At 47.7% G+C, this 20,092-nt stretch overlaps 1 protein-coding gene across 14 annotated transcripts in view; it reads right to left on the bottom strand.

The window, feature by feature from the left end:
• Positions 1 to 20,092, bottom strand: part of BCL2L14 (BCL2 like 14) — a 315,763-nt gene that overhangs the window by 130,678 nt on the left and 164,993 nt on the right. For 11 of the 14 annotated variants that reach the window (XM_078673446.1, XM_078673471.1, XM_078673426.1 and 8 more), the window contains 2 exons: positions 14,703 to 15,146; positions 9,991 to 10,089 (listed from right to left, as the gene is read on the bottom strand). In XM_078673446.1, coding sequence (XP_078529572.1) covers positions 9,991 to 10,089; positions 14,703 to 15,135 — 532 coding nt within the window. In that variant the 5' untranslated portion in view covers positions 15,136 to 15,146. The remainder of the gene's footprint in view (positions 1 to 9,990; positions 10,090 to 14,702; positions 15,147 to 20,092) is intronic. The other 3 variants (XM_078673480.1, XM_078673483.1, XM_078673489.1) reach the window with 1 other exon arrangement.

Here is a 20,092-nt window from a genome sequence, read left to right as displayed (position 1 = left end):
CGTGAAGCTCAGGACAGTCACGGTGAATCACGCTATCCTAATGGAGAGGCTTAGGAGGTTTGAGGTGGGGGGGCGTGCATTGCAATGGCTCCAGTCCTACTTGACGGAAAGACAACAGTTTGTTTCTTTAGCATCATTCTTCTCCAGAAAAACGCCAGTTATACACGGAGTACTGCAGGGCTCCGCGATCAGTCCCATTCTTTTAATATATACTTGCAGCACCTGCTATCTATAATTAAATCTTTTGGAGTCAGCCTAGTTACCTATGCTGACGACACTCAGTTAGCGTTCTCCCTAGAAGGGGAACAGGTGGTATCTCTGGATACTTTCCAGCAATGCATGCAATGCATGGCTGGCTGGCTCAGGAAAAACTCCCTCCAATTCAACAGCGGAAAAACCGATGTGCTGTACTGCTCCTCTGCAAGGATATTTAAACCTCTACCTTGCGAATTTAAACTCACCCCTGAGGGGGAATCTATACTGCCGGTTAAGAAGGTACGCAACCTGGAGGTTTTAATCGAGGACATCCTCCAGATGGAGTCCCATGCTACTAAGACCGTTAATATGATTGTCTCTCGTTAATTAGGCTGTCACGGAAAATACTTCCGCTACTACCTACTGAGTCGCGATCACTGGTGGTAAGGAGCACCGTGCTAAGCAGGCTGGATTATTGTAATTCCCTGTATGCAGGTGCCCCACTCTATATCATTCAGGGTCTGCAAAGAATACAATCTACAGCTGCAAAATTAGCACTCAGCAGGCCGCAAAGCTCATCTTCCACCATGGCTCAGAGAGAGCTGCACTGGCTACCCCTTAAGGAAAGGGTCCAGTTTCAATCTTAGGTCTGATCTTCAGAGCATTGCATAAGTTAGGACCTATCCCCCTGCAGGAAAAGTTCAGGTGGTACCAACCTAAGAGGCACCTTCACTCCTCCAGTGTTGGCCTTCTGGCAGTCTCCAGGGTCAAATGGGCCCGAGCAGGAAGGAGGGCTTTCATCATCGTGGGTGCACGCCTCTGGAACGAACTCCCCCTGAACTTGAGACTAGCAGCTACTCTATCAGTATCAGAATTCCGGAAGAGCCTTAAAACCTGGCTCTTCCCTAAAACTTAGTTCTCTGCCTCCTATATTTTCGGCTACGCCTTTTTCCATCTAGGTCCCCATCTTCAGTCAGACGCGCCAGGATGCCCGTAAGGCGACAGTCAGCGCTATATAAGTATTGAATCAATCAATCAATCAAAAGCTGCTTCCAGGTAAGATGTTGCAAAGTAGCTTTATGAATGGGTTCAAAAGGAGGACCCATTAGCTTTGATAGCACCAGGTTCAACTCCCAGGGAGGAGAAGGGGGACGTACTGGCGAGTACACCTTTTTCAGCCCCTGAAGGAAGTCTTTTACAGCTGGCAATTGAAAAAATGAGGTTTGGGAAGGTGACCGCCTGTAAGCGGTTATAGCAGCCAAGTGCACCTAAATAGAATTAAACTTTAAACCTGCTTTAGCCAGATACAATAAGTAAGGAAGGACTGCCTCTTCCTGACTCGGAATAGGATTATGACCATTCGTCATACACCACATATAGAATCGCTTCCATTTGCATGCATAAGAATGTCTAGTGGAAGGACGTCTCACCTCTTTTAGGATGGACATGCAGTCTTGCGGCAGTCCTAGATGGCCGTATTGTATGACCTCAGGAGCCATGCTGCCAAGCTCAGTGATGGAAGTTGGGATTATGGATCCTCCCGTTCATCTTGGATAACAGGTCCTGCCTGCATGGTAGCCTCTTGTGAGGAGTCACTGACAGGTGAAACAGGTCCGTGTACCACCACTGCCTCAGCCAGTCTGGAGCGATGAGGATCATCGTCGTGCACAAGTGTGTCAGCTTGCTCACCACCTTCGGGATCAACGGAAGGGCTGGAAAGGAGTACACAAATTACCCTGACCAGTCTATCAAAAGAGCATTCCCTCTCGATTCTGGCTGGTAAAACCTTGAGGCAAAGTCTTGGCATTTGGTGTTTTGGTCGTCCGCGAACAGATCTATGGTGGGACGACCCCAGGACTGGAAGAGGTCTTCTACTATTCCGTCGTGGAGGACCCAGTCTTCCCCGTCGTCGAAATGACCGCTTAGAGCGTCCGCCCTCACATTCTGCTCTCCTGGGAGGTGAACTGCGGTGACGGACAACTTGCGAGCCAGAAGCCAATGCCAATGAGTCCTTGAGCGTGTTCCCCCCTGTTTGAGCAGGTAGTACATTGTGGTGGTGTTGTCTGTCTGTACTAACACTGAAGCTTTTTGAATCGAGGGAAGGAACGCTTTGAGAGCTAGGTGGACTGCTCTCAACTCCAGCATGTTGATGTGGTAGGTACTTTCTTTTGGAGACCACAGACCCTGCACTTGTAGCGGACCCATGTGCGCTCCCCAGCCTAACAGAGAAGCATCTGTGATCAATGTTTGCACAGGAGGAGGTTGATGGAACAGAACTCCCACCTGCATATTTTGCTTTTTGGTCCACCATGGAATGGACCCTCGAGCTGCGTTTGACAGAGTAATCTGGTCGTCCCAGCGAGCATTTGTCCTTCAGATCCTGCTGAAGAGGACGCATCCGAAGTCTGGCATTCGGGACCAGGAAGATGCATGATGCCATCGACCCCAGCAGGGAGGCAATTCTGCGCACTTTGAGTCTTGCTGCTAAGTACCAGCTGACATTTCAGAGTTATTGAACACGGTCTCTCCTCCGAAGGAAACACTTTTCCGACCTCGGAGTCTAGCATAGCTTCAATCAATCAATGACATTTGTAGAGCGCACTACTCACCCGGAGGGTCTCAAGGCGCTTGGGAGGGGGGGGGTGCTGCTACTGCTCGAACAGCCAGGTCTTGAGCTTCTTCCTGAAGGAGAGGTGGTCTTGGGTCAGGCGCAGGTCGGTCGGGAGGGAGTTCCAGGTCTTGGCGGCCAGGTAGGAGAAGGACCTTCCTCCTGTTGTCGTTCTTCGGATGCGGGGGACGGTGGCGAGGGCGTGACTGGCTGATCGGAGGTGGCGCTTAGGAGTGTAGAAGTTGATGCGGTTGTTGAGGTAGCTCGGGCCTTGATCGTGCAGGGCTTTGTGTGCGTGGGTGAGGAGACGGAAGGTGATTCTCTTGTTGACGGGGAGCCAGTGCAGGTCTCTCAGATGTCCGGAGATGTGGCTGCGTCGGGGGATGTCGAGGATGAGTCTGGCTGAGGCGTTCTGGATCCGCTGGAGTCTCTTCTGGAGCTTGGCGGTGGTTCCGGCGTAGAGGGCGTTGCCGTAGTCCAGTCGGCTGGTGACGAGGGCCTGGGTGACCGTCTTCCTGGTTTCGGTGGGGATCCACCGGAAGATCTTCCGTAGCATGCGCAGGATGCTGAAGCATGACGAGGAGACGGCGTTGACTTGCCTGGTCATGGAGAGGGAGGAGTCCAGGATGAAGCCCAGGTTGCGTGCGTGGTTTGTCGGTTTGGGTGCGGTGCCCAGGGCGGGGGGCCACCAGGAGTCGTCCCAGGCGGAGGGCGATGAACCCAGGATGAGGACTTCCGTCTTGTCCGAGTTCAGTTTCAGGCGGCTGGTCGTCATCCACTCGGCTACATCTTTCATCCCTTCGTGAAGGTTGGCTCTGGCGGCGGCGGGGTCGTTGGTCAGGGAGAGGATCAGCTGGGTGTCATCGGCGTAGGAGATGATGTTCAGGTTGTGTTGGCGTGCGATGGTCGCGAGGGGGCTCATGTAGATGTTGAAGAGGGTGGGGCTCAGGGAGGATCCTTGAGGGACGCCGCAGATGACTCCGGTGGCCTCTGACTTGTACGGTGGTAGGCGGACTCTCTGTGTTCTTCCGTCGAGGAAGGAGACGATCCATTCCAGTGCCTTCCCCTGGATTCCGACGTTGCTGAGGCGCTGCACTAGGGTGCGGTGGCAGACAGTGTCGAAAGCCGCGGAGAGGTCTAGGAGGATGAGGGCCGCTGTTTCTCCGTTGTCCATCATGGCTCGGATGTCATCGGTGGCAGCGATGAGGGCGGTCTCGGTGCTGTGGTTGGCATGGAAGCCGGACTGTGAGGGGTCGAGGGATCCATTCGTCTCGAGGAAGGCGGCCAGCTGTTTGTTGACGGTCTTCTCGATGACTTTGGCTGGGAACGGGAGGAGCGAGATAGGGCGGTAATTCTTGAGTTCGGTGGGGTCCGCAGTGGGTTTCTTGAGTAGAGCGCTGAGCTCGGCGTGCTTCCAGCCCTCCGGGAAGGTGGCGGTGTCGAAGGAGGTGTTGATGATGTCCCGCAGGTGGGGTGCGATGACAGCGTCGGCCTTGTTGAAGACGTGGTGAGGGCAGGGGTCGGTCGGAGATCCGGAGTGGATGGATTTCATCATGCGGACGGTGTCATCGGTGCTGATCGGAGTCCAGGCGCGGAGGGTGGTGGTGGGCGGCGGTGCTGCGGTCGTTGTGTGCGATGGTTGAATGCTGAAGCTGTTGTGAATGTCCGTGATCTTGTTGTGGAAGTAGGAGGCGAGGGAGTTGCAGAGGTCTTGCGATGGGGTGATGTCGTTGTTTCCGGCGCTGGGGTTGGAGAACTCTTTCACGATGTTGAAGAGTTCCTTGCAGTTGTGTGCGTTGTTGTTCAGCCGCTCCTGGAATGCAGTTCTCTTGGTGGCGCGGATCAGTTGGTGGTGCTTCCGGGTGGCGAGCTTGAGGGTGGACATGTTGTCCGGTGTTGGTTCCCTTCTCCAGACTTTCGAGGGCACGGCAGTCCTTCTTGGAGGTCTTGAGTTCGTCTGTGAACCATCCTAGGAAGTGAATCTTCTGGGTGGGCTGAGAGATTGACTTGCTGAAGTGGACATGTAGCCCCAGTCGCTGGCAGAGCTCGATGCAAGTCTGGAATGGACTTCTTACACTGTCTGGGGAAGGACCGTTCAACATCTAATCGTCCAGGTATGGGTATATGAAGACCCCCCTGCGGCGTAAAGCAGCTGCTACCACTGCCACGCACTTCGTGAACACCCGGGGAGCCGACTTCAACCCAATCGGCAGGACCTTGAACTGGTAGTGGGAGGTGCCCATCCGGAATTGAAGAAATCTTCTGTGACTGGGGTGGATCGGGACATGAAAGTAGGCATCTTGCAGGTCCAGCGAACACATCCAATCTCCCATCCTGAGATGTGGATATATTTGGTGAAGCGCCAACACGCAAAATCTTTCTTTTTTGACATGCAGGTTGAGTGTTCTCAAGTCCAGAATGGGTCTGTATTCCACCTTTTGGCCCTTTTTTCTGACCAAAAAAATATCGGGAGTACACTCATTTTCCCCTTTGAGCCACTGGAACTCTCAACGGCTGACTTCGAGGAGAGTAGTTATTTCTTTTTCCAGAAGGTGTAGTTGGCGACTCGACGTTGGCATCGGGGGAACAGATGGAGGCGGGTGACTGAAACGAAGACAGTATCCATTCTGAAGTGTAGTCAACACCCATCGATCTTTTGTGATGCTTTGCAACTGTTAAATGCCCTGCAATGCTTCCCCCCCCCCCCACACTGGAGCGGTCCAGGGTGCTGGGGGAAGGAAGGCCTCATTGTTTGGACTGGGCTTTGTTGGAATTGTTGCCCTGGCGTGGATTCCCTCCTCCTCTGGGATTACGCTTGACTTGGTACTGGGCCTTTTGCTGTCCCTGCTGGTCTGGACTCTTCTGCCAGTGCGGGGTTTGAACCCGCTGTTTTGAAGAGCCTTTGTTGTAGGAGCGATATTTCTTTTTGAACTCCTTCTCAAGCCCTACCGCTTTGAGAGTGTCCAAATCTGCCTTCATACGTTGCATTTCATCATCCGTACTTGCCCCAAACAACGAAGTCCATGAAAAGGGTAAGTTCAAGATTCTCGCCTGAGCTTCTGGTTTCAAAACAGTCAGGCGCAACCAGGATGATCTTCTTGCTGATATTCAATGGGCATAGCCATGAGCCGCGAGGGTAGCTCTGTCCACTGCGGCACTAATGACTTGATAGGAGACTTGGCTGCCTTCCAAGAGAATTTCCTCAAAGTCCTTACGGTCTTCCTGAGGGAGTTTTTCCACAAAACACTGTAGGGAATCCCACAGGGATCTGTCATAACGCCCCAAAAGGGCTTCTGCGTTGGACACCTTGAGAAAGGAGGATGAATTAGTACAGACTCTTCTCCCCCACAAATCTTGTGTCTTGCTCTCTTTGTCTGGAGGTACCGTGGAGGAGACCGCACTGGACTTTTTCGCCGCTGCGATTATTACTGAGTCCGGGGGCAGATCAGCTCTGAGAAACAGAGGGTCCTCCTCTGGCGACCGGTACTTCTTGAGGATCCTCGCCGGGGCAGCTTTTACCGTTGCTGGAGTGAGAAACACCTCCATCACCAGCTCTATAATCCCAGGTACCAACGGCAACAGAGGGTTGGGTGCAGACCTCTGATGCAGAGTCTCAAAGATCACTGAGGTCTTGATCTGTGGAGCCCCCCTACCCAGTATGTCCTGAAACGTGAAGATATCATCAATCAGGGATATCCTTGATGGTGGAGAGTCTGTCAAAGTAGGCGAGTAGTCCCTATGAGAGCGTGTAGGAGAAGAAGATTGAGTTGAAGATCTTCGTTCTCTCCTTCTGCTCCTAGATCTTGTTCTCAGCCTGGTGGACCGCACCCTGGAGCGTGACCTTTCTCTGTGCCGCGCCAGGGAGCGTGATCTTTCTCTGGGCCTCACCGGAGAGCGTGACCGTTCTCTAGGCCTGGAGATAGGCTCTTGCATCCTAGAGGCCGTCTCCTTGTCTGTAGCCCAGTGGTGTAGAGGCCTATACCATCTTGGAGACAGCCTGGGCGACTTCTGTGCGGTATCCCTCACTGGAGAGCGTGCAGAAGGTGTTATATCCTGTTGTCCATGCGGGGGATGTGCAGGAGAACGCCTCAATCCCTCGCTGTCGGATGAATAAATTACTATATCCGGTGATCCACCTTGACGAACAGGAGAGGAGCCTGAAGAGGATGAAGACAGGCTCACAGGAGACGCCGGGGATCTCGAGCGACTCTGAGAACCACAGTGTTCTGGTGTTCTCTTCCGCTTGGTAGAGCAACTGACGCTCACTGGAGAGCCAAGTACACCTTCCGCAGCTGAGGCTGATCTCGGAGACCTCTGCGATCAAGGCCCATGACCTGGAGACGGAACCGGACAACTCGCTGTCTTGGTCTGCTGCGCCACTGCTGGCTGAGACTGCTGGGATTGTACTGGAGACCCTTGCCTCGACGACATCTGTCTCGACGTCGATCGCCGGTGAGGCGACGTCGACGGAGGCCTTCTCGACGCAGAGCAGCGATAGCTGGACGCAGACGGAGGGTGTTTCGACGCTGAATGCCCTCGACTGGACTTCGATGGATGTCTCGACGTGGAAGGCCTGGCGACGACGGAGTGTGTCTCTACGTCGAGCGTCGATGACCAGACGCCGACGAAGGGTGCCTCGACGTCGAACGTCCATGACTAGACGCCGACGGAGGATGCCTGGACGTCGAACGCCGGAGTCAAAGACTGGACCTGAGGCTTCGACGGTGGAGGTCTCGACGTCTAGCTCCTCTGCTCCAACGGAGACCTCTCTCTCGACGCTGCACGTCGCCCGGTTGACGGCAGCGGAGTCACCTTGACTCTCGATGCCGAAATCTTCACCGTCGAGGGGAGTTGACTCTTCGTCGGTGGAACCTTCGACGCCGATACCGACGCCGAAGGAGAGCAAGTCGGGACATCTCCCGACGTCGACCGCGTTCTCCGCTTTTTCTGTCTCTTTGGTGACCTACCTCTCTCAGAAAGTCCATAAATTCGAATTCTCTCTCTTTCTTTGAGAGTTCTCCTTGGCAAGGACTTGCAGTGATCACAATTTCCTGCAGAATGTGTGTCAGGAAGACAGAGGATGCACACAGGATGTGTGTTAGTCCAAGCCTTTTTCTTCCCACAGGAAGGGCAGGAGTCAAAAACCGAAGGCATTTTGACAAAAAATTAACCTTTTTTTAATTAAAAAAAGGCAGCACTATCTCTCGAAGGCAAAAGAACATTGAGTGAATACAAAAATTGAAGTAAATCACCAAGAATTTCTGACAGAAAGTCAAAAGAAGGTGGGAGCTGTTTGACCAGGATCCTGACAGAAGGAGCCAGAAAGAACAACTGACCTAACTGTCCCCCCTGAGGCATGATGGGAAGCCTGGGGTCATGGCTGCCTTAATGGCACAGTGCCAGTTTTTAGCTGAAAATGCATTTTTTGTTCCTTACTAATTGCTGTATATATATATATATATATATATATATATATATATATATATATATATATATATAAGTTTACATTGTCTGCTCTTGGTTTTGCATTGGTGTGAGAAAAATAATATATGTACGTACATATATAGGGAGCGAGATATATGTGTTTTTACATATATATTTTTATATTGTTTCCGGGGTCCCGCACATGGACGGGAATATTCAGTGCTTATGACTATTGATGAGGATCCCCTGGAAGAGAACAAAAGGTAACAAATCCCAGGAAGCCCATAAAAGCGAGGCAACAACCCGATTGGTCTCAAACAAACCCACACCCATTGGCTACCTCCAGTTTGCAGGCCTTTTCTTAGAGACCACAACACAGGACCATCATGTGGCCCTTAATGTTAGTGTGTTCATGCTTACCGTACACTGTCCCATATTTAAGAAGCCTCAGCAACACATCTATTAGCAGCAATAGATCTATTAGGGTATAATCACGGCCACTGGAATAATGCAGCAGGGGAAGGGCCAAATTATGGGGCAGGGTTGAGTAAAGTATGCAGCCAAAAAAGCAGATTATGCAGCGTAATGGTGTACACTTTGGGATAGAAATACTTTTTTTTTGTCCTTTTTACACTTTGTAACACTGTCTGGGCACTGGTTGCACCTCATTAGTACTAGTTTATCACCCAAATATTGCAATAAGTAGTCAATAATCAGTCAATCTTTGCAAAGGGCCTCCCACTGCGGGGCAACATATGTTGCTGCAGGTTTCGTAACTTTTGAATCATTTGTGCTACAAACTTTTTTTGTTAAAAACTGCGGATTATGCATCAGATGATGAATTATGTGACAAATGTGGTAAATCTATATGTGAAAAATGCCGCTGCATCACATAATTACAGTGGCCCTGGGTATGAATGAATATGTAAACAAGGATTGAAGTATTTTGCTGGGAGAGTGATGGCGTTGCTATGTATTAGAAGCAATAAAATTCCCAATTCAACACCTTTTATGGCTATTGCAATTCAATCCTTGTAAAGGAACCTGGTTTGTAGTCTAAGTCTAATACTGCTTGATGGATTCGTAAGACTAGGACCATGAAGGGTCCTAGTCTTACGAGACACAGTTCAGCAGCAGCAATGTTTGCTGCCTGAATAAAACAGGAGCCTCAAGCAAAATCTACACCGTTTCATTTATGTGACTTTCAAGCTATAAAGAAACATAAAATAACAGTGGTCATAAAATTAAACATTACTAATTCTTTTTACCCACTTACAAATACTCAGACCAGGAATTAAAATTACATTATTATTCTCTATAATGTCTGGTTACCATTAACTTATCAAAATGTAAATTTAAAAAACTCTTAACTTCTAACCCTTATCCAGAGGGTCCAGAATGCGGCAGCATGCATGCTAGTAACGCTTCCTAGATCACAGTCGGTGGCTCATGTGCTCTCTAAGTTGCACTGGCTGCCCATTGAAGCCCGCATTCACTTTAAGGTGCTGTGCATCGCGCCCAAAATCCTGATGCACCAAGCCCCTATCGGGCTCTCTGGTTTATTGAAGCCCTATTTGCCCGGGTGTGCTCTGAGATCCGCCACTGCGGCTGGTCTGTGTCCCTCCAGTAAGAAAAGCTAGGGCTGCGGGCCGCTCGTTTGGCCTTTTGGCGGCCAAACTTTGGAACTCCCTCCCAGCAAGCATCCGAGTCATATTCAATCTTTTGACGTTTCGGAATTCTGTAAAGACATGGTTGTTCCCTACCGTCTAACAAAGGACGCTTGTTGTATCCGCCCGCTCCTCTCTGGTCTCTGGTTGCGCTGGTACGCATCATTGGTGGGGCAGGCATGGGCATCATACATCCTGTATAAATAAATAAATAAATGTCTTGGTTATCAGCAGCATTACATTTCCAGTGTTCTTGACATATCTTCAAAAGAGAGAGGGAGACCAAAGATGGAGCCTTCTCCTTTGCAACGATTTCCTTCTAGTGGAATAGAAAGAAACCAGAAAGCTCTTTTTTATAACCTCTGCTTCTGCTAGGCTCCCTTAAGGTGAGCTTGAATCTGTTCGCTGGTGGGAAGAGGCTGAACTCTATCCAGGCGAAGTCTTTGTACGTGTGTAGGTTCGATCGCTCGTCAGCAGAATATAGCAAAAGTCAGTCCAAAACCTTCATGAACCTCAAAGGGAAGTCACCCTAGACTCCAAAACACCATCAAGAGGAGCAAAGACCCTAACCACCTCGTCACCCTTGGTAGTATGAACCGGTCGATGATCGGGAAGAGGTTAGGATCTTTGCTCCTCTTGATGGCGCTTTGGAGGAGACCAGAACAGGCAGTCTTAATATTTAACAGCAGGCCCAACAACTGGTAGGCAACAAGGGAGCACCAGACCAAGTCAGTCTCAAAATTAACCCAAGGAAGTAAGCACTGGCTTGGCATCGATCAACCGGTTCTTTTGGAGCCTCCCAACATGTAGGCTTCTAAGAATAGCCCCATTTTGAACCTTCTACATGTCGAAAATCCAGGAGGAGAAATCCGAGTAATCTGGCTCCTTACAGTGATCATCGAATTGCGAATTTTCTCAGCTTGTTCATACAGAAGAGTGGAATACTTAATTTGAGTCACATTTCAATTTTTTTTGTTGCTTATCTGTACTAGTGGACTGAGTAATTCCATTGCAAGAAAAAAAAAAGCAATAAGTAAATGCAAACAACAACCTAACAAACAAGTGGCTTCTTCTGGTGGTGGTACAAAGCAAGTTCATGACCTCTATGAAGCCAAAAGATATTTAAAAATACAGAGAATACAGAATTATGTGACATGAGGACTCGGAATGGCAGGACGCCCTGGCATCGCCCAGAGAGGTAGGGATCCCCGCACGACTACGTCTTATACAACTCAAGATTTTACACCGAATATACTACACCAGGCTTACCATGCACCAACTGCAGAGAACACAGCACCCATATTGTCTTAGGGGCTGCGGGGAGAAAGGCTCGTTCATACATACTATATGGGAATGTGCGGCGTTAGCACAGTATTGGCGGCATGTAATGCAAACAACCTCACAAGTAATGACAGTGTCCCTTATGCCGGAGCCGCGTAGATGCCTATTGAACATATACAAGAGAGCTAGATATAAGACTCTGATGGGGGCATGGGGAACTTGGAAGTTGGTAATGAAATTTTTGAACATCCCAAAAATCCATGTCAATATCGATCTCTGGAAATCTAACATTTTTGCTCATTTAGGTCAAAACAGAAATAGTCGTCTCTGGAGGGAGCTGGGAGTCAGGTGTCTAGGTGATGTTATACTAGGCAATGAGATTCTTGGTTTTAACACACTGCAGCAAAAATTTGGGCTCCCAGCCAGCCAGTGGCTTCTATATGGGCAAATAGCTCAAACACTTCGCTCATTCAGGCCCAGGTTACCCCTCTTGGTGAGCAATCCAATTGTAGACTATTTGAAAAAGGGTATAATAATCTTCTACAAGAGCTGGAGGATGATATGGAAAAAACAAACTACCCTAGCTCAAAAGATTGGATCTAGATTTAGCCCTAGTTTTGAATAAAAGGATCTTTCGGTCCTCAAATTTGAGGGCTCAACATTATAAGACCCTTTTTAACTTGTATTTTACCCCATCAAAATTGTTCGCCTGGGGCGTAAGAGATAATGACAGGTGCCCTAGGTGTAATACAGGTCCAGCAGATTTACTCCATATGTTTTATAACTGTCCGAATTTAACACCGATTATTAGGGAGATACAGTTATTTTTGGAGGGGTTGCTAGAACAAAACATCGTTCTATCCCCTACAGTGGTTTTAGTAGGCACGGACGGCAAGCTGAAGGCAGAAGGTGGAGTCGAAGCCCTGGTTTTTATATCAGTGGCTATACTCCGTTTATTAATCTCTTCTGGATGGAAAGATACCACAGCACCCACATTTCAGCAGTGGCTTACCAGGCTTTTAGGAATGCACAATATCGAGGAGTGCTTGTATGATTTTAAGGGAAAGAAAACACGGGAATTGGGTAGAAACATATGGGCTCCGGTCAGAAAATGGAGGGAATCTAGGCACTGAAAATATAAGTCGAATTGTTAATGAGATTGGACGATCCCTACGTCTATTTATGCCTACCCCAGTGTTTTTTAATCCTGCCTTTTACTTTTTTGTATTCTCTATTTATTGTTGTCAATATATTTATTCTGAGTATTTATTCGGATTGTGTAATGAATTGATATATGTAATGACTTTTTACCTCAATACCACGCAACATCTCAACAACATCTCAAAAAAAAAAAAAAAACCGAACATATGGGATTCTAATGATTTAACACGTTGCGGTCAATTGTGGGTCACATTGGGACTAATGGTGGCAAAACGTAACATTGCACAAAAGTGGGGCGCAGCGGAACTACCCTCGTTAACTATGTGGTGTCGCGATATGGATCTGACGATGGTCACGGAAAGAACAGTATATGTCAATCGGGGATGTCCCCGCAAATGGACAAAAATCTGGGCAGCATGGAATACCTACCGAGGGAACATTTGCGACCCATCGCTAGAATCAGAAAGTGATAGCTCAGGTGAAGAGTAGGGAGGGAATGGGGGATATGGGAGGGACTGACAGGTTGAAGAGAGTACTGCATTTTATACAACTCGCCTTCGCCTTTATGAGTGAAATATGTAAGGATTTAGTAACCTAGCTATATTTTGTGGATTTCTGTATGCTGTCAGCAATGCCGCTCTGTTAAGTTTAATAAAAATAAATAAAAAAATACAGAGAATAAAGAAAAAAAACTACTATTCCGACCCTCATTGACCAGGGAGAGAGTGGGGTCAGGTGGGACCCTCATAGAATTTGCAGGGATGGGCAGTGGTGTCCTACCTGTTCAAATTTTGTTTTATTATTTTTAAACACTCAATTAAAATGAAATATTCAAAATGCATGTGCAATGTGAAATTAAGAACAAAACACACAAAAATACCTACTTAAATGTCTTCTGTATACTAACACACACACATACACACATACATACATACATACATACATATATATAGTAACATTTTGACTATGCACAAAGCGGATTTTGCACATACCCATAGAGATACAATTCCGATACAACATTCTAGGGATTTATGAAATACAGGAATTTATTCCTTCATATATTTCAATCTGCAGTACTGTAGCGAATTGGAAAATATTTTTATATTAACGATTTTTTTATATATATAAAAATGGTATTTATTCATAGATTTATTTGCCAAAGATATATATGAATTGGTAATTTCTTACCTCTTTCTTTTTGGTCATTGGTCATCTAAATGCCGTATTTTAATTCGCGACAACAATGAACAACGTACTGCACGACTTTTTGCATTTATGCATATGAATCTATTACCAAGTGTGTTGTCTAATAATATATTTCGCGATGTATGCATAAAATGTATTACAACTATAGTGTCGAAATGGAGAAAAGAGAGAATATAATAATGTAAACATAGACAAAACACTATCTGCATTATCACATGATCGGGGTGTTAGCATCACAACACAAAAACACGGCATAAAAATAGCAAGCTGACTGCATTTCCACCAGTGACCAAGGATACTCAGGTATCCGAAACGCGTCTAACGAAGGCTAAAATAAATCAAGACCTGCTGAACCACGAAATCTGGTGTCCATTTCCCTTTTCTCTGAGGCATTACCGGCTGGAGTGCTATAGACTGTTGGGAGACAGATATATATATATATATATATATATATATATATATATATATATATATACATATACATACACACATATATATACACATATATATATATATATATATATACACACACACACACACATATACATACATTTACTGAGCAAAAATAGTCGAGATCAAGGGGTCTACTGAAACCGACATAAAACCTAAAAAGACTGAATAGAACTCCTCAGTTATTAACTTAACCCCAACTCCTATCTCAGCCATCACCTCTTTACATTATGTCATCCAGATTATTAAAGTTTACAGATAGGCTATTTAATACATACTTTAGGGTGCTTATTTGTTGTTTGCACAGCGTATGTTAATGACTTGTATCCTGCTTTAGTAAGTAGTCCATGTCCTTTTTAAGATCCCTATGATAATTTTGCCCTCGTTTGACCAAAGTATACGAACATGCCAGTATCAAAGTCCGTGCTCTTTACTCTACTTTTTCTCACGAGTGTAAATTGTTCAAAGGAGGGCAAGTTTACCAATAGGGAAACTAATTTCCCAATGAGATATAGCAAGCAGTTTATTTCCCAGAAAAGTTATACAAGTACACCAAGTAAGTTTTTAAAAAACTTCAATAGCAGGGACTGTAATTACTTTGTGTTATTTAAAAGCATATTTTTCACTGTTGGGCTGGGATGTCGTTTTGAACAGCCTGCACAGGTCTCGGATTAAATCACTAAAACAAAAAGGCATTGATCCCAACTCACCTTCTTGCTTGAATGCACGCTTTACAGATGTCTCCGACTCCACTGTGCCCTTTTCCATCCCCAGTAGCTCTCCTTCTTTAATAAGGTCAGACTCAGGCAAGCTTTGTCCTCGAATACACCGAGGGATCATCCTTCTCCAAACAGCTTTTTTCCTCTTGTTTCCCTCTACTTTGGTGTGCTTGGAATCGGAAGTCAATGTGATATCCGGAGGAAGATCTTTTGTGGCTATTCCACATTGTCCAATCAATTGCTCTACCATTTTCCCATTCTTTTCATCCTGTACCTGGGTGTGGCGGTTTTTGATAAGCTCCTGGAATTTGCTGTCAGATAAATTTCTTTGGGCAAATTCCATAAGCAGTCTAAATTCCACGCTGTCTTCGTCAGCATCGTCCAATAGTATCTCCTGCATGCCGGTCTCCATCTCAGAATTCATGTTGGATGCCCCTGTGAAAACAAGTAACATGATACCTCAACAACCAATCGCTGTAGGAGTGTTTTTTTAAGCCAGAAACTGTCTTCTAAGATGCAGATGACGCACAGCTGTAGTGGAGCAGTCCCTCTACCGCAGTCTTAGATATCAAGTGACTGGTCAGTTACTACCGGATGTATTGTTTCTTCCTGAAGCTTGACCATTTTAAACATCTAGCAGTAACTAGCCAGCCCAAACTTAACATTATCCCGATAGATTGTACTTTTACAGGACTCTATAAAACCCAGTCACCTTCAAGGACATGCTGCAAATACTTAGTCTGAGCCCTCTGCTTTCTACCAATTAGCTACTTAAGCCTGGAACTTCTTGCATGAAAAGGTTGTAAAAAATGGATTATCCAAAAGGTCTATCTCACATTACTGAACGTCATACACACCATATTGTAGGTCTCTTGAACTATGGACAAAGCCTAACGACTGTGGCCTCCCAACAGTGCATCCAAGACTCCCCACTTCTACTTGTCAATGGTACCAGACGCTTTACCTATTAAAGGCCACTTAGATCTACTCCACCTGCTGGAAGCCAGTGCATGAGATGAGATAGCATGCTTTACCTACAAATCTGATCTATCTAGCACTGCACAGTAAGGATTAGTTACTTACCTGTAATCCTAGTTCTCTTCCAGGGGTATACTCAAAGTCATAAGCACTGAATAATCCCTGCCCATGAGCAGGATCCCGGAGCATATATGTTCGGGAACCAAGTGTCTAGCACTCCCATGACATACATCTATACATGTATGTAAACACAAATATGCAGCCTAACAGTTCCAATAGGGCAAAAAGCCAACATTCCATAGGTTTTTTTTTGTACAAAAAATAAAGTCACACAACTCTGTAATAGAGAACATACACTGTAATAGTGTTATACAAGAAAACCTTTATTTTCCGAAAAGAAAAGCAGGTAATAGCAGGCAGTTGGCCCATAGGCTGCATAGATGAATAAACATCACAGTACAGTAAAAGAAAACTGGCAACTTGCCTTTAAGGCTTCTAATAACTTGGGACACTGACTTTAAGACCTCCAGGAGCCCCTCTGCTCCCGTCATGTACCACAGGTGACAGTTAGGTCAGTTCTTTTTTACGGTGTAGCAACCGGATTAAAAGATGCAACCACTACAAACATATACTAAATGTGCTTGTCCGGGGAGGCGGGAGGGTTGCTTATGACTTTGATGAGTATACCCCTGGAAGAGAACTAGGATTACATGTATGTAACATCCTTCTTTTACAGGGGGATACTCACCAATAGTTATAAGCACTGAATAGAGTAGCAAGCCCATATCCACTACCTCGCGGACAAGCAAATAGTATAGACAAAAACAAGTAACAGCACATCTTAACATGGCATCAAGCAAATAAATTCCTCAGAGAGGCTTGCCCAACTTGGGCATCCGCCTGTGCATTAGAATCCAAGCAGTAATGGCGGGTGAAAGTATGAACTGAGCGCTAAGTTGCTGCTTTACAAATTTGTGATATAGGCACATTTCTTAGAAGGGCCGTAGTAGAAGCCTTCCCCCTGGTAGAATGTGCTTTGGGTTTGCCCTGAAGAGCCTTGTTAGCTAGTTCGTAGGCCAAGGATATGCACAAAACTAGCCATCTAGAGATGGATCTCTTAGAAGCTGCTGAACCGGTATTTATGACACCATAGTTAACAAACAACCGGTCCGTGTGCCCAAAGGACTTACTTTTGTCAAGAGAAAAATTCAAAACCCTTTTGAGCTCCAAAGAATGAAGAGACCTCTCCGGTGGAGTAGAGGGATTGGGAAAAAAGGTGGGAAGGGTGATCGCCTGATTGAGGTGGAAATCTGAGACAACCTTTGGCAGGAAACTCAGATGGGTCCTTAAAACCACCCTGCGGGCAGGGAAGACAGTATATGGTTCTCTACAACACAAGGCCTGGATCTCACTAACCCTGCGGGCAGAAGTGATGGCGACTAAAAAGGCAGTTTTCCATGATAAGTGTTGCAGAGAGGTCTTGAGATTCGGCTCAAAAGGAGCACCCATAAGCTTTGTAAGGACTATATTGAGCTCCCATGGAGGAGATGGGGATGTCACTGGGGCAAAACCTTTTTCAGCCCTTCAAGGAAATCTTTAACCACTGGCATTTTGAAAAAAAGATTTGAGATGCAGATTTCCTGTACGCAGTAATAGCTGCTAGGTGCACCTTAATCAAAGAGAAACTGCAGACCAGGCGTGGCCAAATGTAGTAGGTATGGAAACAGAGCCTGCTCTTGACCGGATCATGAGCATTGTCTCAGCACCACAGGTAGAACCGCTTCCAACTTGAAAGCATAAGATTTTCTGGTGGAAGGTCTCTTGGCTTCTTTCAGAATCGTCATACAATCCGCTGGTAAGTCTAGGTGTCCGTACTGAATGACCTCAGGAACCATGCTGTCAATCTGAGGGAGGAGAGATTGGGATGAAATACTCTCCCTTCGTTCTTGGACAACAGATCCGGACGGCAAGGCAACCTCCGGTGTGGCACCTCGGACAACTGCAGAAGGTCCGGGTACCACCACTGATGCGGCCACTCCGGATCTATCAGGATCATTCTGGTGTTGGTCCTGTAAAATTGGTTGATCACTGCAGGGATCAGCGGAATCTGTGGAAAGGCGTACAAGAATGTCTGAGACCAGTTTATCAAAAGGGCATTCCCTTGTGAATCTGGTTGGGGAAGGCAGGATGTGAAGACGGGCATTTGGTGTTGGCTGCGTCTGCGAAGAGGTCGATGTCTGGCACTCCCCATTGTCGAAATTGGTCTTGCATGACTTCAGCGTTTAGCACCCAGTCCTGCGCTTCTACAAAGTCCCTGCTTAATGAGTAAGCCTGGACATTCATTGAACCTGGAAGATGAATGGCCACGATGCAGAGCCCTCTTGAGAGAAGCCATTTCCAAATGGTCTTTGCCCTCCAGAGAGAATTCTCGACCTGGTGCCCCCTCTGCTTGTTCAGATAATACATCGTTGTGGTGTTGTCCGTCTGCACCAAGAGGGAGCTGGAGTGAAGAGAAGGATACAGAGACTTGATAGCCAGGTGAACGGCTCTTAACTCGAGGGAATTTATGTGATCTCCTTGTTCTGTCTCAGACTAGAGACCTTGTACTTGAAGGGACCCCATGTGTGCTCCCCAACCCTGTAGGGAAGCATCTGTGACTATCGTTTGAGTGGGGATGTCTTGATGAACTGGGACTCCCTGTAGCAGGTGTGACCACTTCGTCCAACATCTGATGGAGTCCTTGGCAGACTGAGGTAGGGTCACGCGGTCCTCCCAACGACCTGAGATTTGCATCCACTGGTCTTCCAGAGACTGCTGCAGAGGACACATGTGCAGTCTGGCATTGGGGACGATGAACACGCAAGAGGCCATGGAGCCCAACAGTGACGAAACCTGTCTGACTGTGGGATCACTTGCACTGAGGAGATCGCGACCTTTGCTTCGGATTGAAGAAAACCGCTCCTCCAAAGAACACACACACTTGCCTTCGCAGTATCCAGCGAGGAATCCAGGTAATGGATTCTCTGTCAGGTTGAGGACCGACTTCTTGAGGTTGAGCTGAAGCCCCAGCGTGTTCAACAGCTGAAGACAGTAGTTGAGATGACTCTGAAGCTGAGAAGGGGTGGTACTCTTCAGGAGTCAATCGTCCAGATAGGGGTAAATGAAGATTTCGCGTTTGCGTAGAGATGCTGCCACCACTGCCATGTACTTCGAGAACGTTCGGGGGCTGACTGCCGGGACTCACAGATGGCGATGGCGTCATGGTGACAGACCCGGTGGAGTTGGCGGCAATTTTTGCTCGATATTATGCGGAACAATATGCGCCGCAGGATTGCCTCCCGGTCGATAAGTTTATTGCTGACCTGCCCCCGAGGGCCGTCTCTGACGAGACGCGAGCGGCGTTGGACCTCCCTCACGGTGGAGGAGCTGGAGGATGCGTTGACACAGCTCAACACCGGAAAGGCACCCGGGCCGAGTGGCTTCCCGTGTGAATTCTACAAGAAATTCCAGCTCCAATTGGGGTCCCACTACAGGGCTGTGTTGGAGGCAGCGCGGGAGCTGGGTCGGCTGCCAGCAGACTGGCGACACGCCGAGGTGGTGGAGTTCCAGAAACCGGGTAGGCCGCCTGACCGACATGATTCGTATCGCCCTATATCTTTGCTTAACATTGAGGCTAAGTTGCTGGCAAAAGTGTTGGCGAACCGGCTTCTCCCCTACGTGGCTGATCTGGTTCACCCGAACCAGGCCGGCTTCATGCCGCACAGGGCGACGCGACACAACATCAGAAGGGCACAGACCGCAGTAGATGCGATGGGGGCCACGGGAGAGCAGGCCGCCCTGCTATTGGCGGATATCGATAGGGCGTTCGACTCCGTGAGCTGGACCTACTTGTTTGCGCTTCTGCCCCATCTTAACCTGGGTCCTGTGTTTATTTCGTATTTCAAGCTGTTGTACACTGACATTACGGCGTCCGTGCGAGTCTCCGGGGCTGTTTCCGGGAGGTTTCCGAATGGTCGAGGGACCCGCCAGGGTTGCCCGCTGTCCCCGTACTTATTTGCGCTAGCCATGGAGCCCCTGGCCTCTTGGGTGCGAATTGATGCGCAACTACGGGACTTCAGGTGGGACGGGGGACTCACTGACAGGATCGCACTTTATGCGGACGGCGTCCTCTTCTTCCTTACAGACCTGGATAGATGGGGCCCACGGATACTGGAAATCATGTGCACATTCAGCAAGGTTTCGGGTCTGTATCTTAACCCGCGTAAATCCACCTTGTGGGTGATGGGGCATATGCGGGTTCCTGGGCGTCAGCCTTACAGGTGGCGGTCGGAGGCTTGTTATACCTCGGCGTGTTCCTGTCCGAGTCTGCGGCGATCTCTTGGGAGCGCAACGTGATACCAGTT

This window comes from Lissotriton helveticus, chromosome 1_1 (genome assembly GCF_964261635.1).
Source record: "Lissotriton helveticus chromosome 1_1, aLisHel1.1, whole genome shotgun sequence".
NCBI classification, from domain to species: domain Eukaryota; kingdom Metazoa; phylum Chordata; class Amphibia; order Caudata; family Salamandridae; genus Lissotriton; species Lissotriton helveticus.
Note: the sequence above shows the minus strand (reverse complement) of the source record. Positions and strands in the feature narration are given on the sequence as shown.